Source organism: Drosophila tropicalis, unplaced genomic scaffold (assembly GCF_018151085.1).
Source record: "Drosophila tropicalis isolate 14030-0801.00 unplaced genomic scaffold, ASM1815108v1 contig_108, whole genome shotgun sequence".
In the NCBI taxonomy this organism is placed as follows: Eukaryota; Metazoa; Arthropoda; class Insecta; order Diptera; family Drosophilidae; genus Drosophila; species Drosophila tropicalis.
Genome location: NW_027172444.1, coordinates 1,097,212 through 1,119,805, shown reverse-complemented (window position 1 = coordinate 1,119,805; position 22,594 = coordinate 1,097,212). Strand labels below are relative to the sequence as shown.

The window sequence follows — 22,594 nt, the reverse complement described above, 5'->3', positions numbered from 1 at the left end:
AAATTTGGATTGTACATCACTTGCGAGTTGCTGAAGTACTCGGATGGCTAAGAACGGAGCACAGTTAATGCCAAACGTGACGGTATTCAGCTCGTAATCACCAAGTTGCCTCTCTTTATTTCGGAACAGGATCCTCTAAAAAGGCGTATGGATTGGATCGACCATAATTTGGCGGTACATTTTTGTGATGTCGGCATTGAAAACTACTCGGAAAAAACGCCACTTCAGAATCTGAGTAGTGAGATCGGACTGAAGTACCGGACCAGGGTAAAGTACGTCGTTGAGACTTACTTCGTTGGTGGACTTGCTAGAGGCGTTAAAGACTACCCGTACCTTTGTTGTGGTGCTGTCGGGCTTGAAAACCGCATGGTGTGGCAAATAAAAATTGTTATTAGTGCCGTCAAATGGAACCTGACGCATGTGGCCCAAGTCCAAATATTCTTGGATGACGGCGTCATACTCAGTTTTTGCCGGAATATTTTTAAGGAGCCGGTTTTTTAGGAACTGAGCCAATGCCCCTGGTCTGGAATGACCAAGGTTGATGTTGGTTGGATCTCAAAACGGAAGTGAGACCGTATATCTCCCCGAAACATCTCTTCTTGTGGTCTTCTGGAAATTGACCTCGCAAACAGAGTCAGAATCTTCTACCGGTTTGCCCGGTAGATCCTCCACCTCCCAAAACCTTGTGAGAAGAGTTTCAAGTCCCTCCTCTCTGCTAACAGCGACCCTCGTGGTGAACGCGGCACATGAACTAACGGGGACCCCTTGCAACGGGCCTGAAATGACCCAACCGAATCTCGTCTCTTGAGCCATTAAAGATCCGCACACTTCGGTCTGGATGCCGGAAAGAGTCACCGCTGGTATGACATCAATGCCAAGAAGTAGATCGATCTTTGCCTTTAATCCGAAGGAGGGGTCGGCTAGAAGAATATTGGGCATTCCTTCCAGTGTGGCTTGGGCTATCGTACATGACGGCAAATCATCAGCAACTTGGGACAAGACAAAAGCTTCTATCTCTATCTGGACTGGAGGTCCATGCGATGACCGAATGCTTATGTGACAGACCTTCAAGATTCTATTGACCTTTCCGTTAATGCCTGTCACTTCGGCCCTGACAGTTTGGAATGGTAACTTCATGAGTCGGAACATTCTTTCGGATATGAAATTGGCTTCCGAAGCCGGGTCTAATAGCGCCCGTGAAGCATAAGTAGTGCCCTTGTGCCAAAAGTTCACGATGGCTGTACCTAGCAACTTATCTCGCGAGGACCTTGCCTCAGAGGTAAAGTAAGTCCGGACAATATTGTGCGAACTGGGCTGAGCTGGGACCGGCGTTGGATTATTCTCCGGTCGGGCGTCCTTGTGCAAGAGCGTATTGTGACGCCCCTTGCACGTGAAGCAATTGTGCTGACTCGGACAATCTTTTACTTGATGTCCTCTTGCGAAACAGTTCAGACAAAGGGACTTTTTCTTTATGTATGCCACCCTCTCTGGCACCGTCATCTGAAGGAAGCGTCATCCTTCATACAGAGATCACAAGATTTTGTTTTGGTGGTCACCTTGGCTTCAAATGTATTAGCCTTTCGGGTGGCTGGAAGCGGATTTCGTGGAGGTTTCGGTGTGGGAACCGAAATAGCCATTGCAGTTGAGGAAATCGTCCATCATTTGCCACTTTGGAAAGGCAGTCTTGTCTCCCAGAGATTGTTCCCATAATGAAAGGGTATTCTTTGGCAATTTGATGGAACAATAAAATACGAACATGCCTCCCCAAGTGGTTACTGGCAGGCCACAGTGCTCAAAAGCGCGAATGGATGCCTGCAGAACATTCTGATGATCCTGTAATGCTTTTCCGGACTCATGGGAAATTTGAGGCAGGTCAAGAAGTGCTCGGAATTGGCTGTTCACGATAAGTCGCTTATTTTCGAAACGCTGTTTGAGTGCATTCCATGCCGTTTCAAAACCATCATTTGTAGGTTCGGAGGAGTAGGAGCAGACCCTTCATGGATAAGCTCGTTTAATCGAGCCGTGCATCGCTCGTAAACTTGATAGCATTTGTCATATTAAGCTTGGATGGCTAAATCTTCAGAGTTATCGTCTTAACTATCTGGGAGTGCCTCGCATTTCTCATATTCCTGCTCGACCTTCTCCCACAACGCTTGAACTCGATCACGACGGACTTGAAGCGTAAATACGCTGACGTCGGACAGTGAAATGACGTGGGTGTCGACTTCAAACTGAATTAGTTTATCGCAAATGGAAATAAACTTCTTCAAAGCCATGGTGGAAGCAGCTAAAACCCTTTTGGTTTCGGACCGAGTGACTCTTGGGGCGGTTACCAAAATCTGTGGAAGTGGTACCAATGATTTGACCTCTTTTTGGCTTGCTCGTCGTGGCTCTGACGTGGCTTGCTGAAAGGTCGTGCTCGATGGTGCGGACGTGAGAGTTAATGGACTAGAGAGGGTCTGAAATGCTCGGAAGAGAGGAGTAGTTGGGCTGGTACTCCTCTGGCGCTGACCTGGAGCAGCAATTGAGGATTTGCTCGGGGCTGCAGTGTTCTCAGCTGCCTTCTCGTCCTTTGACGGGCTCGTGCTCATAACCCCAGCGAGTGGCGGTTATAAAGTGGTGAGCTGGTTTGGCACGGCTTGAAAATTAGCCAAAAAGACCAACTGGAACGTTTGGGAAAAACTGGAACACTACCAAACTACTTAAAGAACGGCTTTGAAACGCCTTGAAATATATTGAAAATCCAGGAAACGAGCTGGTACATTTGAAATGACTTGGAACACTGCCAAAAAACCCTAGGAGCGGCTTGGAACACCTTGGAATTCAAATATAACTACAAAGATGCGACTTGGAACGGGTGGAAACACTTTGGAATTGAAATAGAACCAAAGATACGACTTGAAACGAGTGGAAACACTTTGGGATTGGAATCTAACTCCAAAGATACGCCTTGGAACGCGTGGGAATACTTTGGATTTGAATTATAACTCCAAAGATGCGACTTGAAAACGCGTGGAAACACTTTGGAATTGGAATCTAACTCCAAAGATACGACTTGGAACGCGTGGGAATACTTTGGAATTGAAATAGAACCAAAGATACGACTTGAAACGCGTGGAAACAGAATAAACAAAAGCGCGGAACACAAATTTTTAATAATTAAATATTATTCGATTTTTCCTCAACGTGACCCTTCAACATATATACCCCACAAAGTGCCTGCCAACCTAGGGTATACAGCACAGCTACTTTTGGTCGTTTGCTTTGTGCAAGTCTTTGGCACATGAGCTTGCAGCTGTGCTGGTATACTACAGTTAAGCGGTACTTATGTATGCACGTATGTATGTATGTATATAGGCTGCAAGGGGTAGCGGGATTTTGTTCGCGGTGATGGAAAAATATATTTGTGTGCGAAAAAATTAGAAATTTTTTGTGGAATATACATATGTATGGATATGTATATGAGTATCAATATGTAAAATTTTATGTATGGAAAAAAATATGTACATATACATATGTATATGGATATGAATATATATATGTAAAATTTTATGTATGGAAAAATATGTATATATATGTATGTATGTGTATGGATATGTAAAATGTTGGAGTATATATACATACATATATGTATTTAAAATTTGTTTTTTTTTTTTTTTAAATATGACAATATGGAATGGCGATATGCAGAGGTGTGAATGGTTCGGATTTCTTTATATAAATATATAAATTAATTTTTTTTTTTTTTATACATATATTCTTTTGCTGTGTCTAACCGATATGCCCCAGTGTGGCTTTTATACGTGAGAGGGTGGTTCACTTTCGTTTTTTTTTTTTTTAAATCTTTATTAGTTGTATTAAAAATTTTCTTCTCTTCGTTGGAACCACCTTTCACTGCGCGCACACTTTTCCCAGGAGTGGACTGTATTTGCACAAAACCTTTATTTTTGGATTTAATGTAGCACTGGATAAATTTGTAATTTTTTGTCACATTCACACACTCTGCTTGCATATATGTATGTACATATGTATATATTTTATATGTAGGAGATCACTTTTAATTTCGTAGGTTTGATTCACTGCATACATACATACATATGTGTTAATATTTTTTTGAAATTGCGAAAAAATATATATTGGAAATAGGCAAATAAAATATGGCGCCTTATATATGTACATACATACTTGGCCAATATATGCCAAAGTGCGAGAAAAAAAAACTTGAAGTGGGCGAACCAATATGGCGCCTTATGTACTGGACACATATATACATATGTATGAAAATTTGGGGACCAAAATTTTCTCTCCTTTGAGGAGGAAAAATTTGCGTGAAAGTAATTTTTACTTGGATTAGGAGAATCAATGGCAACAATTATATGTATGTGAGTATGGGTACGGATGCTGGAGGCATGTACATACATGTACTCATATACCTATAATTTGGAAAAATCGGGTAAAGCTAGATTTCAGTGTTGTCAAACGCTATTTTTTATTTGGCGCGCTGTTTGACTGCCCTGGTAGCCAAATATTTTAATCTAAACTCAAAAGTCGAGGAATATTCGGCTGCTCTGGCAGCCGAATATTGTATTCTAAACTATATTTGGGTAAATGTTTACTGTTACTACTCGAGATTTCAGTGTTTAAAAGTGGAAAAATCGGGTAAAGCTAGATTTCAGTGTTGTCAAACGCTATTTTTTACTTGGCGCGCTGTTTGACCGCCCTGGTAGCCAAATATTTTAATCTAATTTTTAAAGTCGAGGAATATTTGGCTGCTCTGGCAGCCGAATATTGTATTCTAAACTATATTTGTTCTATAAAATCAAGAAATATTGTAAACTCAACAATATTTTCGTTTGTTGAGAATAGTGCTAACAAAAGATTCAAAAAGCCCGCGTATTCGAGTATCCAAAATTCGGCATTCGGCAACACCATCTCAAAATTGAACAGCTTTTTTTTTAGCCGGAAAAAGCTACTTTTAGCTATAGTCCCGCTAAAAATATTAATTGTCTTTTGTTAATTACTCAAAAACTACGAAATAAATCGCCAAGGCGCACCTGAGGTCGTGCTCGTGGAATTTTTCTCTTTCGTTTGATACCAAAACCAGCGTTTGCAAAAACTACTCTGTAGCAGCAATAGCTATAAAAATTGTGCTATGCTCTCGCTACCGCTCTTATTTTTGACGAGAGCCGTAGCCTAACAACAAAAAGTTTGTGCTCTGCTATGCTCTCAGTTTTGTCGCGTCAAAAAGTACAGCTGTAGCAAGTAGCACAAAAACAAATGATGCGCTACGCTCTGCCGTAGCGATAGCTGAAAACAGAGAGCAGATGAAATCATAGCAAGATGAGAACAGAGCCGGATGAGAACATAGCGAGATGATATCAGAGCGAGATGAGAGCAAAACAAATGTGCGAGAGCGATATGAGCAGCAGCAGATCTTTTGTGTGTTTGTTTTTACTGCAATTTTTGGTCGATGTTATATTAACGTAGGCACAAATTGTGAAGTTACAGAAATCAAATAATAAAAAACATTTTATTCAGTTACTAAATTAGAAATTATAATGAACTTAGAAATGTTTATTTATATTCATTTTCAAATAAAGACATTAAAAAAAATAAAACAAAAACTATTTCAGTCACGAAATTAGAAATTAAAGCTTATGACGAACTTTTACTACATAAACATCTACTAATCTTCATTTTCAAATAAACTTAAATTATCGATAGCACTATCTAAATGATTCGAATTAAGCCTAACTAAAAGTATGTTCTCCAAAGTCTCATGACTTAATCGATTTCGATTATCGGACAGCACCAGTTTTAACGAGGAAAACGCTCTCTCTATTGTAACCTGCAAGTGTAAAGAAATGTACATATACATATATTGTTTTTATCTTTATTTTGTATTTATTAAAACACAAATACTTACTTGAGTTGGCGGTATAGCAAAACATACTTTGCTTAGGGCATAAAGTTCGGGATCGGTTGTCTTTTTGTATTTCCAGAAACATAAAACATCAGTATTCGCTTTCATCACTGGTAACTTTAATGTTTCAATCTTTGCATAGACATTAGTTGACTCATTTGGAACAACCATACTAGCACTTAAAAAATCGTCTAATAGCTCGAAATTATTATCTTTGGTGTGTCCAGAGTCCGTATCCAATGAATTAGTTGTATGTGTCATACTGGGATTGGGACCGAAAATTTTAATTTTTTCCCACAAAGTCTTTAAAAAATCAATTGCTCTTTTTTTTTTGTGAATTGTCTATAATATGATGAAATCTGGGGTCCAAATAAAGGCAAGCGTCGAAGCCCACATTTGACACTAATGTTTTGGTCAGTGCTTCCATATTTTGAAGAAGATTATTTGCAATTATAGAAATTATTGAATCCTTACTTGAAGAGTTTGTCGATAAAATCTGATTAGTGGTGTGAGGAACATTATATAGACAAGAATAATGTCCCCCACAACAAACAAGCTACAACAAACAATCTACAAAAATACAAACACAGCCAAGACACAAACCAAATACACAGTATAAGAATTGGTCATATAAGAGTGAAATCGGGTGTGAATGAGCAAACCTAGCGAGGCCGGCCGAACATGGCCGATCGAACCCCACGCAACCGCTGGCGATTTCGTACAAGCGGGAAGATGCGTGGGAGGCATAACAAAAAACAATTATACATGCACAGGCGACGGGCAGCCAAGTCCAACGTGGCTCGATCGAACCGAATCGAACCCCATGCAACCGTTTGGTGATTTCGTACAAGCGGGAAGATGCGTGGGAAGCATAACAAATATGAGTGGCTGTATAAGAGTAAATGAAGCCGGGCTTGAAGACACAATTGCATGTGAAAAGGGGGCATTGGCCTCATTTGACAAATTAAGAGCATGGAGAGGCAAATAAATGCATGCATTAGCATACATATGGGTCACACGTACACTATGCGTGAGGCGGCGAGAGAGAATACCGGTGGCCAATGGGCCGCGCTATGCATACGTCACGCTCATGAGAGCGAAAGCGGTAAATTGCAAGCGCCAAAAGAATTTCGTGAGCGAGAGAAAACGAAAGTGAGGGCCAAGCAAGCCCGAAAGACGGGTGCGGGGAATGCTTGGTACCGAAATGAAACCAAGTGAGGGCTATGCTTATGAAACGGGGAGTAGGGGGGAGAGCAAAGAAATTGTAAAACGAAAATGGTTTGTGGATTTGTGAGGGGAATATGCAAGCCGAAGGGGGAGGGATGAGCCATGGGGAAGCCCTCTATCTAATAGATACGAGATGCACATGAAAGCGTTTTGCGTGGGGAATTAAACAATGTTATATATTAAAGTAATCAAGCTAATTATGTTTAAACATTAATTTAGTTAATACAATTAGCATATATGTATGTAGATGATAATATTGAGTAAATGTGGGTGAATTTGGGTATGACGAGTGGATCAAAGGGAGCGACGGGCGACGGCAGCGTTGGCAGAGAAAGCAGAGAGAGTCACGGGATACGGAGGGCGGCCAATAGAAAGGCGACGCCAATGCGAGAAAGTGATGCAAGTCAAGATGTACAAACAAGAAAGACAAGGACAAGGCGTAAATGGGCGCTCAGCCACAAAGAAAGTAGTTATATGCGCCAAGGATTTACGGGACTTTCACCACGCATAGCAACAAATGGATGCGTGGGTGAAAGCAGAGGGCCGATGGAAATGTACCAGCTGTATAGCGGTACCACACCAATGTGTTCCTGAGGCCATGGGATCTGCCTATATAAAGGCAACGGCTGTCAATCAAATCATCAAGTCGACAAGTCGTGATCAAGTAATAAGTAATTAAGGCCTTACGAGTAACCTTAAGAAACTTATCAAGGAAACACAAGAAACAACAGCAAAATTAAGAACTATACAGGCCTTACGAGTAACCTGTGCAGCTTCATTCAAGTATAACAAGTCCTTAGACAAGGATACCAAGCACCGTACCCAAGCCAAAGTAAAGTTGAGAGAAACAAAGGAATCTCAACAAATTTAGCGGAAGGGGTGCAGAGGTGTATCGCAAATCAAGCACATTGTACGGATCGAGGCAGTAGCCAGCAACGGCTACAGAAACAAGAGGAAGACACAGACAGGACAACGAGGGACTCAAAGTAACTCACCAACGCTATCCGAGCCCAGCACTACCATCGAGAAACCGTCATATCCAACCAACTCCATTAACGATTTGAATAAACGTACAATTAACATCGGCACTTAAAATCGAGTGTGTTTTGATTTCACCGGGGCACAAAATAAATTTGTTGTGCCGAACCTAGCCCAAGAGATATTGTAGATATCCCAAAGGACGAAAAAGGATCGTTACAACTGGCGCCCAACGTGCTATACTGGTGAAATTTTAACAAAACAAAAGTGTAAAATTGTAAAGAAAACATTCAAAATGGGGAAAGGATGGATTTACCACATGAAGAAGGAGGATCTGTTACAGACAGGCCAAAGGATCGGGATCGAGATGACCGGTACAGTGGAGGAAATGAGGAAGCAGCTAGGCGAATGGGTAGAAAGGAATGAAACGGACCCAGACTGGAAGGAGGAAATAAATAGATTGGAAACAAAGTACGCGAAAAATATAAAAATGAAAACAATAGCAAGCACATCAAAAACATGCGAAAGTGAGGCTGAGGAATTCCAGAAAATAAACATCGCCACACTAGCAATCCCACCATATTTACCACCAAGATGGGGAAGCGAAGGAGCCCTAGATAGCACAGAAACAAAGAGGGACATAAGGAGACAAACGATAGACCCCAAGAAAACGGTACCACAGGCAACAAACAGGACCACTGAATACGCCAAGGTGGCAAAACAAGTGAGGGAATGGACATTCAGGTTCGACGGCAATTCCAGACCACTAGAGTTCATAGAACAGATCGAGTGGTCAGCAGACATGTATGGCATCGAGCTGGACATGATCCCAAGAGCAATGCCAGAACTACTGAAAGACAAAGCACTCAAGTGGTACGTCGCAAACAACAAGCAGTGGCGATCGTGGAAGGAGTTCGTTGAGGGCTTCAAGAAATACTTCCTGCCAAGAGGATTCTTCAACAAATTGGCGGACCAAGTGAAAAATCGCAAACAAAACAGAAACGAGTATTTTAAGGATTATATGATCGACATGCAAACAATGATGAGACCCCTCAAAATACCAGAGTACGAACAATTGGAGGTTATATTAGAAAATTGCACTCCAGATTTGAAGATATTCGTTCGGCCGCACAGAGTCAGAAACCTAGAGGAGCTGATGCAGTTGGCAGATGAACATGAGATGCTTGAACAAGAACGAGCAGATTTCCATCGCCCAAATAATGCTCAAAGAACACACAACAACCAATCAAGCCACAGAGGAGAAAATAATTACGGGCCAGCAGTCACACAGTGCCGGAGATGCCAAGACAACGGCATGGAGAACAACTCAAGACCAAGCCAAGAAAACAAAAACATCCAAGATGGAAAGTTTTGAACCCAAACCAGGCATGCCGCAGATGCGGAGGAGCCGGACACTGGGCAAGGGAGTGCAACAATCAGAGACTCATTTTCTGTTGGCAGTGTGGAAGGATGGGAAAACGAACAAAAGAATGTTGTTGGACTTCGGGAAACGAAAGGCGGTTCCAGCCTATCAGGGGCGAGCAGGAACCCAGCCAACAAGCTCCTCAGCACTAATAGGCCAACTAATAGAGGAAGAGGATCAATTGTCGGCAATCATCGAAGTAGCAGGAGTCCAGATGAAAGCGACAATTGACTCCGGAGCCACGAGTAGTTTCATCAGCAAGCAGATGTTGGAAACAGTGAGGAATAAGGGAAAATGGGAGAACACACACAAACAGGTATACATGGCAGACGGATAATATCAGAATATTGTTTACAGTGCGGACGCGTCTTCGTCTCCGCTCCCAATTATTCATCTATATTGTGTTTCTACCTGTGAATAAAAGGCTTGAGTTGGTGGTGCAAGTGCCCGCGTTAAGTGTCTACTCGCCAGAATCCAAATCTCGTCCGGCGGTCGTCGAACACCCGGTGACCAGGGCCTGCTGCGTGCACCGGCCCATGAGCCTGCACTTTCCTTGGGTGACCAGGGGGTGGGAGCTGCTCTGCCTCGTCCCGTTACTTGTGGATGCGTCAGTGTTGGTGTGTGTCGGGTTTGACATTTCTTTCGGTTCCCGCTTTTGTTCCTCTTTGCCCACACAAATTCGTTCCTGCGGGATAGAACCATCAGCTGATACCAGGTTTGCCAGATCAGTAGTTAACTAGCCGTTAACAGCGCCCACTGCGCTAACAGCACGCCTTTTACCACACGATCTGCCTCTGTTAACTGTGCACTCTGTAAACTGTTAACAGTTGGGCACTTTCGATTCTGCATTGCACTTAATCCGATACTCGAACCCGCTCGAAACATAGCTGAGTTCCAGCACCAAGCTACACATCTGCTCGGTGGCGTTGTACGAGTCGCGCAAGTCGCTGGCGCATGGGTCGCTGGTTCAACTCCGCGCTGGGGATTCGTGAATTTCTTGGATTATTTGTTATTTGCAATTGGAACAAAATATAATAAAATAAAATAAATACAACAAAACAAATTTATTTATATATAACAACAATAACAACTAGCTATTCAATTGTCACCCAATGGAATTCTCCCCCCCACTATACTATACACATATACATATATTCTTTTTTGTTGTTGCTTGCTGTTGCCGGCACCGGTAGGCCAAGGCTCAAATCCGCTGGAAGCATCTGGAAATTAAATATATTTTTTTTTTCCCTTTTGGTTGTTTTTGGTCTCTTATTTATTTTATTTTTTTTTTTTAAATAAATAAAGATCCAGGAAGAAGTTCCCGAGTCGGAGCGGTATAACTCCCATCGCTAGGCAGGGGGAAATACTTGCCCGCCGAGGGAATGCCAGTAGAGCGGACGCCTCCGCCAACAGGGCAAGCGCCAGAACAGCAGGCTGCCTTAAGTCTCGTGGCTCAAAATGTGGCGCTGTCGGTGGCGACTGGTCAAGACGCGACCCCGAAGCGAACTAGAGACTCCCCAACGCATGGTCCTAACAGCGGCGGTAACGTACCCCCAAAAAAATCGAAGGTACAGCCAAAGGTCAAGGCACTGGACGAAATGAGTATCCTCCTGGACTCAATTGCTGTCCACTACTCCAAGGAGAAAGATGCTAGCGGCAAAATAAACCGCAGCATCACAAACACTTTTAGGGAAAAGGTCGCCAGACTGCAAGAACTAGTCGTGGTTGTCAGTGCGATGTTCCACGGGCGAGAACTCCCTGCCACAACAGAGCCGAGGTGCGTATCCTGTAGTAGACCGCCTCCCAAGCGCGTGAGTCGCTACCAGCAAACGGAAGAGGCAGTCCCTCCACTTAAACAGGACAAGCCGACGCAAGTGTCACCCAGAGTAAGGGTCATCAAAGATGCAAAAAAGAAGTCTGCACAGCAGCCTGCTGATAAGCGAGAGGAGCAACCCCACGACCCTGCCCAGAAGGACACCAGTACGTGGCTGCGGGTCGGTGCGTCATCGCGGGCGTCCCGTCACAAATCTGGGGTACCTCGCAGAGTCAAGCCGGAGGCTCTCTTGGTCCAGCCAGCATCGGGCCGCAGCTACAGCGAGGTCTTGGCCATGGTAACGAGGCGCAGTGATGATAAGCTCAAACGCGTATGTGAGCAAGTCGTCAAGGTTCGACGCACCGTCAAAGACGGGTTGTTACTCGAGCTAAAGGGGGCCCCTGAGGACAAGCAGTTCCTGAAGGACGAGCTGAAGCACGTCCTAGGGGATTCAGCCGGAGTACGTGTCCTTGCTCCAACCAAACACGCAATTATTCGCGAACTAGATGAATTGACTGAGCCTCGCGACCTTATTGTCGCACTGGCAAATCAAGCAAGTGTCGACGAGGACTGCTGTACTGTCAGGAGTCTACGCCGCGGGCTCTCCGGGTCCAAAGTCGCAGTCATAAGTGCAGCTGAGACGGTGATGAAGAAGATACTGGCATTAGGCAAAGTCCGTGTTGGATGGTCCTGTTGCCGTATAAAGGAGCTGGACGAGCTGCCTAAGCGTTGCTACCGCTGTCTCAGGGCTGGCCATATATCGGCGAAGTGCCCCAGCCAAGTGGATAGGTCCAACTGCTGCCTGAGGTGTGGAGCGGAAGGACACAAAGCCGCGAGCTGTGGATTAAAAGACCCCACCTGCTTCCTGTGCCAAGAGGAGGGCCTTCAGCCTACGAACCACTTTGCGGGCAGTCATCGGTGCCCCCTTAATGGAACAAAGAGGCAACCACGGGCCCATCAATGATGCGCCTAAAATTCATCCAAGTGAACCTTAATCACTGTGCCGTCGCGCAGGATCTCCTCCATCAGACGGTTCGGGAAGGCGGCTACGACTTGGCCCTAGTCAGTGAGCCGTATAGAACGGAGAGGAACGCCGACTGGGTATCCGACATCAACGGAAAGGCTGCTATTTGGTCCTGCGGGACTATCAGGCTCCCAATTGAGGAAGTCGCCCAGATGGAGGGCTTCGTCCGGGCAAAAATTGGAGGGTACTGGGTCTATAGCTGCTACCTGCCTCCCAGCTACACCCTAGAGAGGTTTGGATGTACCATCGACGCCATTTCTGTCGACGCCAGGGGCCGCCAAGGTGTCATCATTGGCGGTGACTTTAATGCTTGGGCAACTGAATGGGGTAGTACTCGCTCCGACGCACGGGGCCGCCTTTTGCTCGAGTGTTTCTGCAATCTCAGTGTCTCGCTGCTCAATTCCGGCTCAAGATTCACTTTCAGTAGAGCCGGTGCAGGATCCATTGTCGACCTTACGTTCGCCAGTGACTCCATAGCTTCACAGTCGAATTGGGAAGTTGGGCGTCACTACACCGGTAGCGACCACGAGGCCATTGTCTTCACCGTTGGGACAACCATGCCACGAGCTGAGCGAACGCCTCCCACCGGGAAAAGCTACAAGTTTGAGTCCTTAAACTTGTACACGTTTAGCAGAGTGTTGGAGAGTTTACGTGATGCACGCCTAGGAGATGCAGACACGGCAGCGAACTCTTTCATGTCGACACTGGAGAGGGCCTGTGATGAGAGTATGTCCCAGCGCAAGGCATACAGAAGGCACCACAAACCAGTCTGTTGGTGGAATGACAGTATCGCCGACGTTCGCCGCAGATGCTTCCGCGCGAGGCGCATGTACCAGCGTGCTAGAGGGACGCTAGCCTTCCCAGACCTATATCTGGAATACAAGCAGTGCTGCAAGGCTCTCAAAAAGGCGATCAAAGACAGCAAACGCGAGTGCTTCCTGGCCCTATGCGACTCCGCAGAGCAGGACCCATGGGGTAAGGCATACCAGACTGTCGTGAAGCGCTTGCATATAGACAAGACTCCGGCACCAAAGGACGCCCCGACTGTTAGGAGCATAGTAGACACCCTCTTCCCTCAAATCGTGGACGAATTGCCTGTCCTGCATCCCCCCGCTTCACCCACAAATAGAGGAATGCACAGTGGACGAGGTACTCAACATAGTCCGGAATCTTAAACCTGCGAAGGCTCCGGGCCCCGACGGAATCACTAACCAAATACTAAAGATCGCGGTGTCGTTACAGGCTGAGTCCTTTGTGGACTTGTACAACAAGTGCATGAGGGAAGGCGCGTTCCCATCCAGATGGAAAAAGCAGAACCTAATCTTGCTTACGAAACCAGGGAAAACTTCTCTCGATGCGTCTTCATTCAGGCCGATCTGCCTCCTGGACTCGGCAGGTAAAGTTCTAGAGTCTCTAATTTGCGCAAGGCTTAGCTCAGCCATCCAAGCCAACGGAGGACTTGCGGAGCAGCAGTTCGGTTTCCGGAAGGCTAGGTCCACAACTGATGCCATTGCACGCGTGGTTAATATTGCGGCGGACGCGATCGCCGGTGCTAGATGGAAAGGGGGGTCGAAAGAGTACTGTCTGGTAACCACCCTAGACATAAAAAACGCCTTCAACTCGGCCAGATGGAGCCGTATCCTAGTCGCATTAGCCGATTTTGGAGTCCCACACTACCTCCTCAGTTGTGTGCGACAATATTTCCAAGGAAGGACCATCTGCTACACCACAAATGATGGCCCAGTAGTGCGGACAGTGTCTGGAGGAGTGCCCCAAGGCTCGGTGCTGGGACCTTTACTCTGGAATACAATGTACGACGGAGTCTTACGCCTGCAGTTTCCGCCTGGCACCCACATCACAGGGTTCGCGGACGACATAGTCCTTGCCGTGGTCGCTAAGACCGTCAAGGAAGTTGAGGAACGCTCGAATGCCGCCATTAGAAGCGTCGAGCAGTGGCTCCAGGCCGCCGGCCTCCAGTTGGCAGCTCACAAGACGGAGGCAGTGCTTATCAGCAGCAGAAAGACTGTGGAATCCGCAAAAGTACGGGTGGGCAGCGCTGTGATTGAATCCAAGAGGGCTATCAAATATCTCGGCGTTCTACTGGACACAAGGCTCAGTTTTAGGGAGCATCTGCAACATGCTGGAGAAAAAGCAGCCAAATCCGCACACGCTTTATCGCGCATCCTCTTAAACACGCGCGGCCCGAGGCAGGGACGACGGCTACTGCTCTCGAGCGTCACCACATCGACGGCGCTTTACGCAGTACCAGCGTGGATCGACGGCATGAGAGTGAAAAGCTACCGACGAGGACTCGAAGCAACCCACCGGCTAAGTGCGATAAGAGTCTGCAGCGCATTCCGCACGATCTCGGATGACGCGGCGCTCGTTATCGCAGGAATGATGCCGATCGAAGATCAGGCAGCGATCATCGAAGCAGTCGCTAAGGCCAGACGAGGTAGCTCAGTAGGACCGGGAGAAACACGCAGTCTAGCGCGGCAACATAGTATACAGAGGTGGCAAGAGCGCTGGGACACCTCGACCAAGGGAAGGTGGACGCACACGCTCATCCCTGACATTAGCGCGTGGGTCCTGCGCAAACACGGCGAGGTAAACTATTACCTGACTCAACTGCTGAGTGGTCACGGCTGCTTCAGGACGTATCTGAAGAGATTCGGCCACGAAACTTCGGACGAATGCACCTGGTGCGGCAGCGGAATACCCGAAGACGCCGAGCATGTTTTGCTGCATTGTCCCAGATTTGAAGCGGCGAGAATCTCCATGGAGTGCGCAATGGGGCATCGCGCAACACTGGAAAATTTGACCAGGCTGATGGTCGCTAATCCTCGAGCCTGGGAGGCCGTCAGTACTTTCGCGTCGGTTGTGATGAAGGAGCTCAGGAGGCTCGAGCGTCAGAGGCACGAGGAATGATCGCCCAGGGCCCTGCGAAGCAGTACCCAAAAGTAGTCCCGTTTGACCCTGTATTCGTATCCACCTCCCCCCTCTAACTCCACGAGTGTATTGTATTGTTCTCTCCTTGATTTGTGATGCTTAAAATTTATTGTTTATTATATTCTTTTTTATATATGTTACGTTAATAAGTTGTTATGTATGAGTAATAAATGGAATTAAAAAAAAAAAAAAAAACATGGCAGACGGAAAGGTACGAGACATTGAAGAGCAATGGACAGGATACGTGAGATTTGGGGACAAGGAAATCCACATGCCATTCCTGGTCATGCCAGAAGGAATGGATGCGTTGATACTAGGTTGGAATTTCCTCCGGATTATGAACACAGAGATATCGTGTGGAGGCCACAAAGTGCTAATACCGACAGTCAAGCGAATACAGGGCAGGCTGGTAGAAAGAATATCCATCATGGTCACTCAGAACAGTGACCAACAAGAAATACAAAGTTTCCTAAATCAGGAGTTGAAGGAATTAGGGAAAGTGAAGGGACTGTCAAAAGTGGGGATACATCGCATAACGATGAAGGATGATATCCCAATAAAACAAAGATACTACCCAAAGAATCCAAAAATACAGGGAGAAATCAACACAAAGGTCGATGAACTGTTGACAATGGGATGCATCGAACCATCACAAAGCCCTTATAGCTCACCCATAGTGATGGTGAGAAAGAAACAGACGGGAAAATGGAGATTATGCGTAGATTTTAGACAGATTAACACAAAATCTATAAAAGATGCATACCCAATGCCACGCATCGACTACATCTTAAACCAACTACGTGAAGCGAAATTTATAAGCAGCCTAGACCTGAAGGACGGATACTGGCAGATTCCGTTAGAAGAAAAAAGCAGACCAATGACGGCATTCACAGTCCCAGGGAAGGGGTTATTCCAATGGAAAGTAATGCCATTCGGTTTACACTCAGCATCAGCAACTTTCCAACGCGCACTGGACCAAGTCATTGGCCCAGAAATGATACCAAACGCATTCGCATACCAAGATGACATTGTGATAGTGAGCAAAACAATCGAAGAACACATGAATCATCTACAAGAAGTGTTCAGGAGATTGAAGGAAGCAAACTTGAGAATTAATGCCGAGAAGTGCCAATTCTTTAGAAAGGAGCTAAAATTTCTAGGCCACTTGGTGACAGAAAACGGTATTGCAACGGACCCCGAAAAGGTGGCCGCAATAGCCCAATTAGAACCACCAACTTGCACAAAGGAATTACGCCAGTACTTAGGAGTGGCATCCTGGTACAGACGGTTCGTACCAGGTTTTGCAGTACTTACACACCCATTGAACGAACTACTAAAGAAGAGATCAAAGTGGCACTGGAGCGAGGAGCATCAGGCAGCATTCGATGCTGTAAAGGAAAGGCTGACGAGTGGCCTAGTATTGGCATGTCCAGACTTCACAAAAACGTTTGTGCTCCAGACGGATGCAAGTAACATGGGATTAGGAGCCATATTGGTACAAAACACTGAGGATGGAGAGAGAGTGCTATCATACCTGTCAAGAGAATTAAACCCAGCGGAAAAGAACTATTCGGCAACAGAAAAGGAATGCCTAGCGATAGTATGGGCAATACGCAAACTAAAACCATACCTTGAAGGATACCGATTTAAAGTGGTAACAGATCACGTTGAAGTGGTTGAATAGCATAGAAAGCCCTACGGGCCGTATAGCCCGATGGGCACTGGAACTGCAACAATACGATTTCGAAATAGCATACAGAAAGGGCAAATTAAACATTGTCGCAGACGCTTTGTCAAGGCAACCAATGGAAGGGTGCAAAAGAATAATAGATAATGGTGCCAGATTAAGACAAGCAAACAACGAGTGTGGGTGGATTCAAGACATAATGGGAAAAATAAAACAACAACCACAGAAATATCCGGATTACATTATAGAAAATAGTCAGGTATACAGGAACATTCCGCACAGAGCAGGCCAAGAAGAAGTGGTAGCTTGGAAACTATGTGTGCCAAAAACACTACGTGATCAAGTAATGGCCGAAAACCACACGGCAACAAAAGCAGGGCATACAGGGAGCAGGCGAACTACTGCCAGGGCTGCAGCAAGATATTACTGGCCAGGAATGCAACGAGATATCAGGACATTTGTAGGAAAGTGACGATATGCCAACAATATAAACCCAGCCAACAGCAGGCAGCGGGAAAGATGCTAACACAAATTCCGGAAGAACCATGGGCTACAGTATGCGCTGACTTTGTAGGACCGTTGCCAAGATCGAAACACGGAAATTCGATGCTACTAGTAATCATTGACAGGTTTTCGAAATGGACAGAACTGATACCGATGCGGAAGGCAACTGCAGAAAGTCTAGTTAAGGCCTTTCGAGAGAGGATACTATTTCGATTCGGAGCTCCAAAAAGGGTGATAACGGACAATGGAGTTCAATTCACTAGCAGGATATTCAAAAAAATGTTAGAAGAATGGGGATGCCAACACCAACTGACAGCACCGTACACGCCAAAAGAAAATCCAACCGAAAGAGCAAATAGAACAGTAAAAACAATGATTGCTCAGTTTACGGGGGAAAATCAACGCAACTGGGATGAAAGTTGGCCAGAAATAACTCTAGCAGTGAATACAAGCCAATCAGAGGCAACAGGATTCACGCCAGCGTATGTAATACAGGGGCGAGAACCAAGAATGCCGGGTGCACTATACGATAATGTCACGATAGGCACAGGGAAGCAAACGATACCACCAGACGCGAAGGTAAAACAAATGCAAGAGCTGTTCGAACTAATACGGCGAAATCTGGAAACGGCTGCACAGGTTCAGGCCCGCCATTACAATCTGAGACGAAGAGAATGGAGACCAGTGATCGGAGCAACGGTATGGGCAAAAGAACACCACCTTTCAAATGCTGCAGAAGGATTCGCAGCAAAGCTGGCACCAAAGTTTGGAGGCCCATATGAAGTGATAGGCTTTGCATCTCCGGTCATATGCAAAATACGGCACAAAGAAACGAAAAAAACCAGACAAGCACACATCAGCCAACTGAAGCAACAAATATGCGAAGAAGCGGATGGCACGAAAAGTGATGAGCAATGAGGATGGACGACTCGAATGACATGGCGGCGAGAAAATCTGCACAGACCGGCCGGCTGGACAGAGAACTCAAAACATGACTTAGAGCTGAAAATCTAAAAACGCATCGCATCAGAAACAAATTATAGCAAAGTTGCAAACCGCATCGCAGATCACAATGAAGATGTGCGAATATCGTAATGACACATATACAAGCATGCGAAAACGAATTTAGAAACTGGTAACGGATACCCGAATATCGTAACGATGAAAACAATATGCAGGCATAATAGAAAAAAAACCAGAAATAGAACGATTGGGGACAGCACCAATACATATGCGCACACACCGCGAAAAGAGAGGGGAAAACGCACCCACACAGGCGCATGATGTTACGCACCCACAGATACGCACGATATGACGTATGTAGTGGTGAGTCACCGCAATACACATACACATGCGCATGATACTATGCATATAATGGTGGAGCATCTCGGCGTTTTAAAATATGCCAAGAGAACAAGGGCAAGGAGGAGAAATCCTAAATATCGGTAAATATCAAAGAAATGACCGAAAGGCGAGGTTTCATGCGTGCAAGTGTCAGGATCAGGAAACACTCAAAGTTTATCACTCGGCGAGTAAAGAAAAAAAACACAAAGAAAACATGAACGCATTTAATGCAAATTTTGGCCAGGATGAAGGCGTAGCTCGACGAGGTGCGGCACCGCGGGCCAATATGGAACGCGGTGACTGGCACTGGTCCGATGAGGAGTCCGACGACGATGAGCCGGATATGATGGATCCGGTAATCGCCGCCTCATCGGACGAGGAGAACGATGAGGACGTAGAGGACAGTGGCTACTGGTCAGGAGAGAGTGGACAGTGGCTACGGGTCAGGAGAGAGCGAGGCAGAGTCGGCGATGGACCCGGGCCACCAGGAGGAGGAAGGAGACGACGAAATGTGGAGAGAGCTGGGCGAGGTGATAGCCATGGCGGAGAACGAGTTGGCGGATAAATCAAGTAGCGGCCGAAGCAGCCCAGCTGAGTATGCACCGTGGGAGCAGAACGAGGCATACGAGCCGCCGGCAAGTTTGTGGGAGCCAGCGCGGCCACCAACGCCGTTTCACATGGTGGACTCAAGGTCAGAGGCCAGTGAAACGGCTGAGATGGCCGTGGCTGATGAAGATGCGGCTGATGCCAGCCCACCTCCACTCGAGCCAGAGAGGATAGATGAGGAGTCCGAACATGCCATGATGGAATGCCACCAATGGATGAGTTGGTGGCGCCAGCAGATCCTGCAGCAGCAGGAGGCGGAGAGGGATCTGCTGGCGTGGGAACAGCGGCAACAAGACGAGCTGGAAAGGGCCAGGGAAAGGCTGGCAGAGGCAATGAAGTGGCAACAGCAACAAGCCGAGCTAGGAAGGGCCAGGGAAAGGTTGGCAGAGGCTGTGAACCAGCAACAACAACAGCAGCAGCAACAACAGCAACAACAACTGCAGCAGCAACAACAACAGCAGTAGCAACAACAGCAACAACAACTGCAGCAGCAACAACAACAGCAACAGTAGATAGGGAAAGGAGGGTATAATAAGTAGGATAATTAGATGTAAGTAGGAAAAAAAAGATGCGGAACGGGCCAAAAAAAAAAAAAACAATGAAAAGATGCCCTAATCCGACAACAGTTAAGAAAAGATACTCAGTAATCGCCAACATTAGAAGATGCCAATTGGCCAATAAAAGATGCGAGCTGAGTCCCAAAGAAAAAAGGCACAAAACAAGCAAAAGACAAGCCAAAAACAAAGAAGAACACAAAACAAGCAAAAACACATGCCAAAGCTACAAAGGCAAACATATTAAATGCACAAATACGAGAATGGAAAATATACATACAGAAAACAAACACAAGGTACAAGGGACAGGGGAGGGCAAATCCCTCCCGAAGAAGAGGGGGAGTGTGAGGAACATTATATAGACAAGAATAATGTCCCCCACAACAAACAAGCTACAACAAACAATCTACAAAAATACAAACACAGCCAAGACACAAACCAAATACACAGTATAAGAATTGGTCATATAAGAGTGAAATCGGGTGTGAATGAGCAAACCTAGCGAGGCCGGCCGAACATGGCCGATCGAACCCCACGCAACCGCTGGCGATTTCGTACAAGCGGGAAGATGCGTGGGAGGCATAACAAAAAACAATTATACATGCACAGGCGACGGGCAGCCAAGTCCAACGTGGCTCGATCGAACCGAATCGAACCCCATGCAACCGTTTGGTGATTTCGTACAAGCATGGGAAGCATAACAAATATGAGTGGCTGTATAAGAGTAAATGAAGCCGGGCTTGAAGACACAATTGCATGTGAAAAGGGGGCATTGGCCTCATTTGACAAATTAAGAGCATGGAGAGGCAAATAAATGCATGCATTAGCATACATATGGGTCACACGTACACTATGCGTGAGGCGGCGAGAGAGAATACCGGTGGCCAATGGGCCGCGCTATGCATACGTCACGCTCATGAGAGCGAAAGCGGTAAATTGCAAGCGCCAAAAGAATTTCGTGAGCGAGAGAAAACGAAAGTGAGGGCCAAGCAAGCCCGAAAGACGGGTGCGGGGAATGCTTGGTACCGAAATGAAACCAAGTGAGGGCTATGCTTATGAAACGGGGAGTAGGGGGAGAGCAAAGAAATTGTAAAACGAAAATGGTTTGTGGATTTGTGAGGGGAATATGCATGCCGAAGGGGGAGGGATGAGCCATGGGGAAGCCCTCTATCTAATAGATACGAGATCCACATGAAAGCGTTTTGCGTGGGGAATTAAACAATGTTATATATTAAAGTAATCAAGCTAATTATGTTTAAACATTAATTTAGTTAATACAATTAGCATATATGTATGTATGTAGATGATAATATTGAGTAAATGTGGGTGAATTTGGGTATGACGAGTGGATCAAAGGGAGCGACGGGCGACGGCAGCGTTGGCAGAGAAAGCAGAGAGAGTCACGGGATACGGAGGGCGGCCAATAGAAAGGCGACGCCAATGCGAGAAAGTGATGCAAGTCAAGATGTACAAACAAGAAAGACAAGGACAAGGCGTAAATGGGCGCTCAGCCACAAAGAAAGTAGTTATATGCGCCAAGGATTTACGGGACTTTCACCACGCATAGCAACAAATGGATGCGTGGGTGAAAGCAGAGGGCCGATGGAAATGTACCAGCTGTATAGCGGTACCACACCAATGTGTTCCTGAGGCCATGGGATCTGCCTATATAAAGGCAACGGCTGTCAATCAAATCATCAAGTCGACAAGTCGTGATCAAGTAATAAGTAATTAAGGCCTTACGAGTAACCTTAAGAAACTTATCAAGGAAACACAAGAAACAACAGCAAAATTAAGAACTATACAGGCCTTACGAGTAACCTGTGCAGCTTCATTCAAGTATAACAAGTCCTTAGACAAGGATACCAAGCACCGTACCCAAGCCAAAGTAAAGTTGAGAGAAACAAAGGAATCTCAACAAATTTAGCGGAAGGGGTGCAGAGGTGTATCGCAAATCAAGCACATTGTACGGATCGAGGCAGTAGCCAGCAACGGCTACAGAAACAAGAGGAAGACACAGACAGGACAACGAGGGACTCAAAGTAACTCACCAACGCTATCCGAGCCCAGCACTACCATCGAGAAACCGTCATATCCAACCAACTCCATTAACGATTTGAATAAACGTACAATTAACATCGGCACTTAAAATCGAGTGTGTTTTGATTTCACCGGGGCACAAAATAAATTTGTTGTGCCGAACCTAGCCCAAGAGATATTGTAGATATCCCGAAGGACGAAAAAGGATCGTTACAGTGGCTAGTTTGCAAGTTAGCCAAACAGCATAAAAATTTCCGTAATGTAGCTGCTCTGCTTGGAACTGAACTATTGCCTTTTGTAGTGGAGCCATAATAGTAATATAGGACTTCATAAAATCCCATAAAGCGTCATTTGTTTCAAAATTTTCTTCTTCTGTCTGATTTTCTACAGTTTCGATTAGATCCAATATTGTTTTTGCGTTGTTAAGTTTTTCAACCATGTTGAAGGTTGATCCCCATCTTGTAGGACAATCCAATTGAGGTAATTTAAAATTTTTAAGTTCAAATAAATCACGGTAGCCGT

General features: G+C 45.7%; 1 protein-coding gene across 1 annotated transcript; it reads right to left on the bottom strand.

The window, feature by feature from the left end:
* Positions 1–555: 555 nt before the first annotated feature.
* Positions 556–1,500, bottom strand: LOC137572948 (uncharacterized). The gene has a single exon (XM_068284806.1). The coding sequence runs from the start codon at positions 1,498–1,500 to the stop codon at positions 556–558; it is 945 nt and encodes a 314-aa protein (XP_068140907.1).
* Between the last annotated feature and the right edge of the window lie 21,094 nt (positions 1,501–22,594).

Bases quoted from the DNA above. Each gene is read 5' to 3' on its own strand.
- LOC137572948 (XM_068284806.1), bottom strand. From the start codon at position 1,500: ATGACGGTGCCAGAGAGGGTGGCATACATAAAGAAAAAGTCCCTTTGT.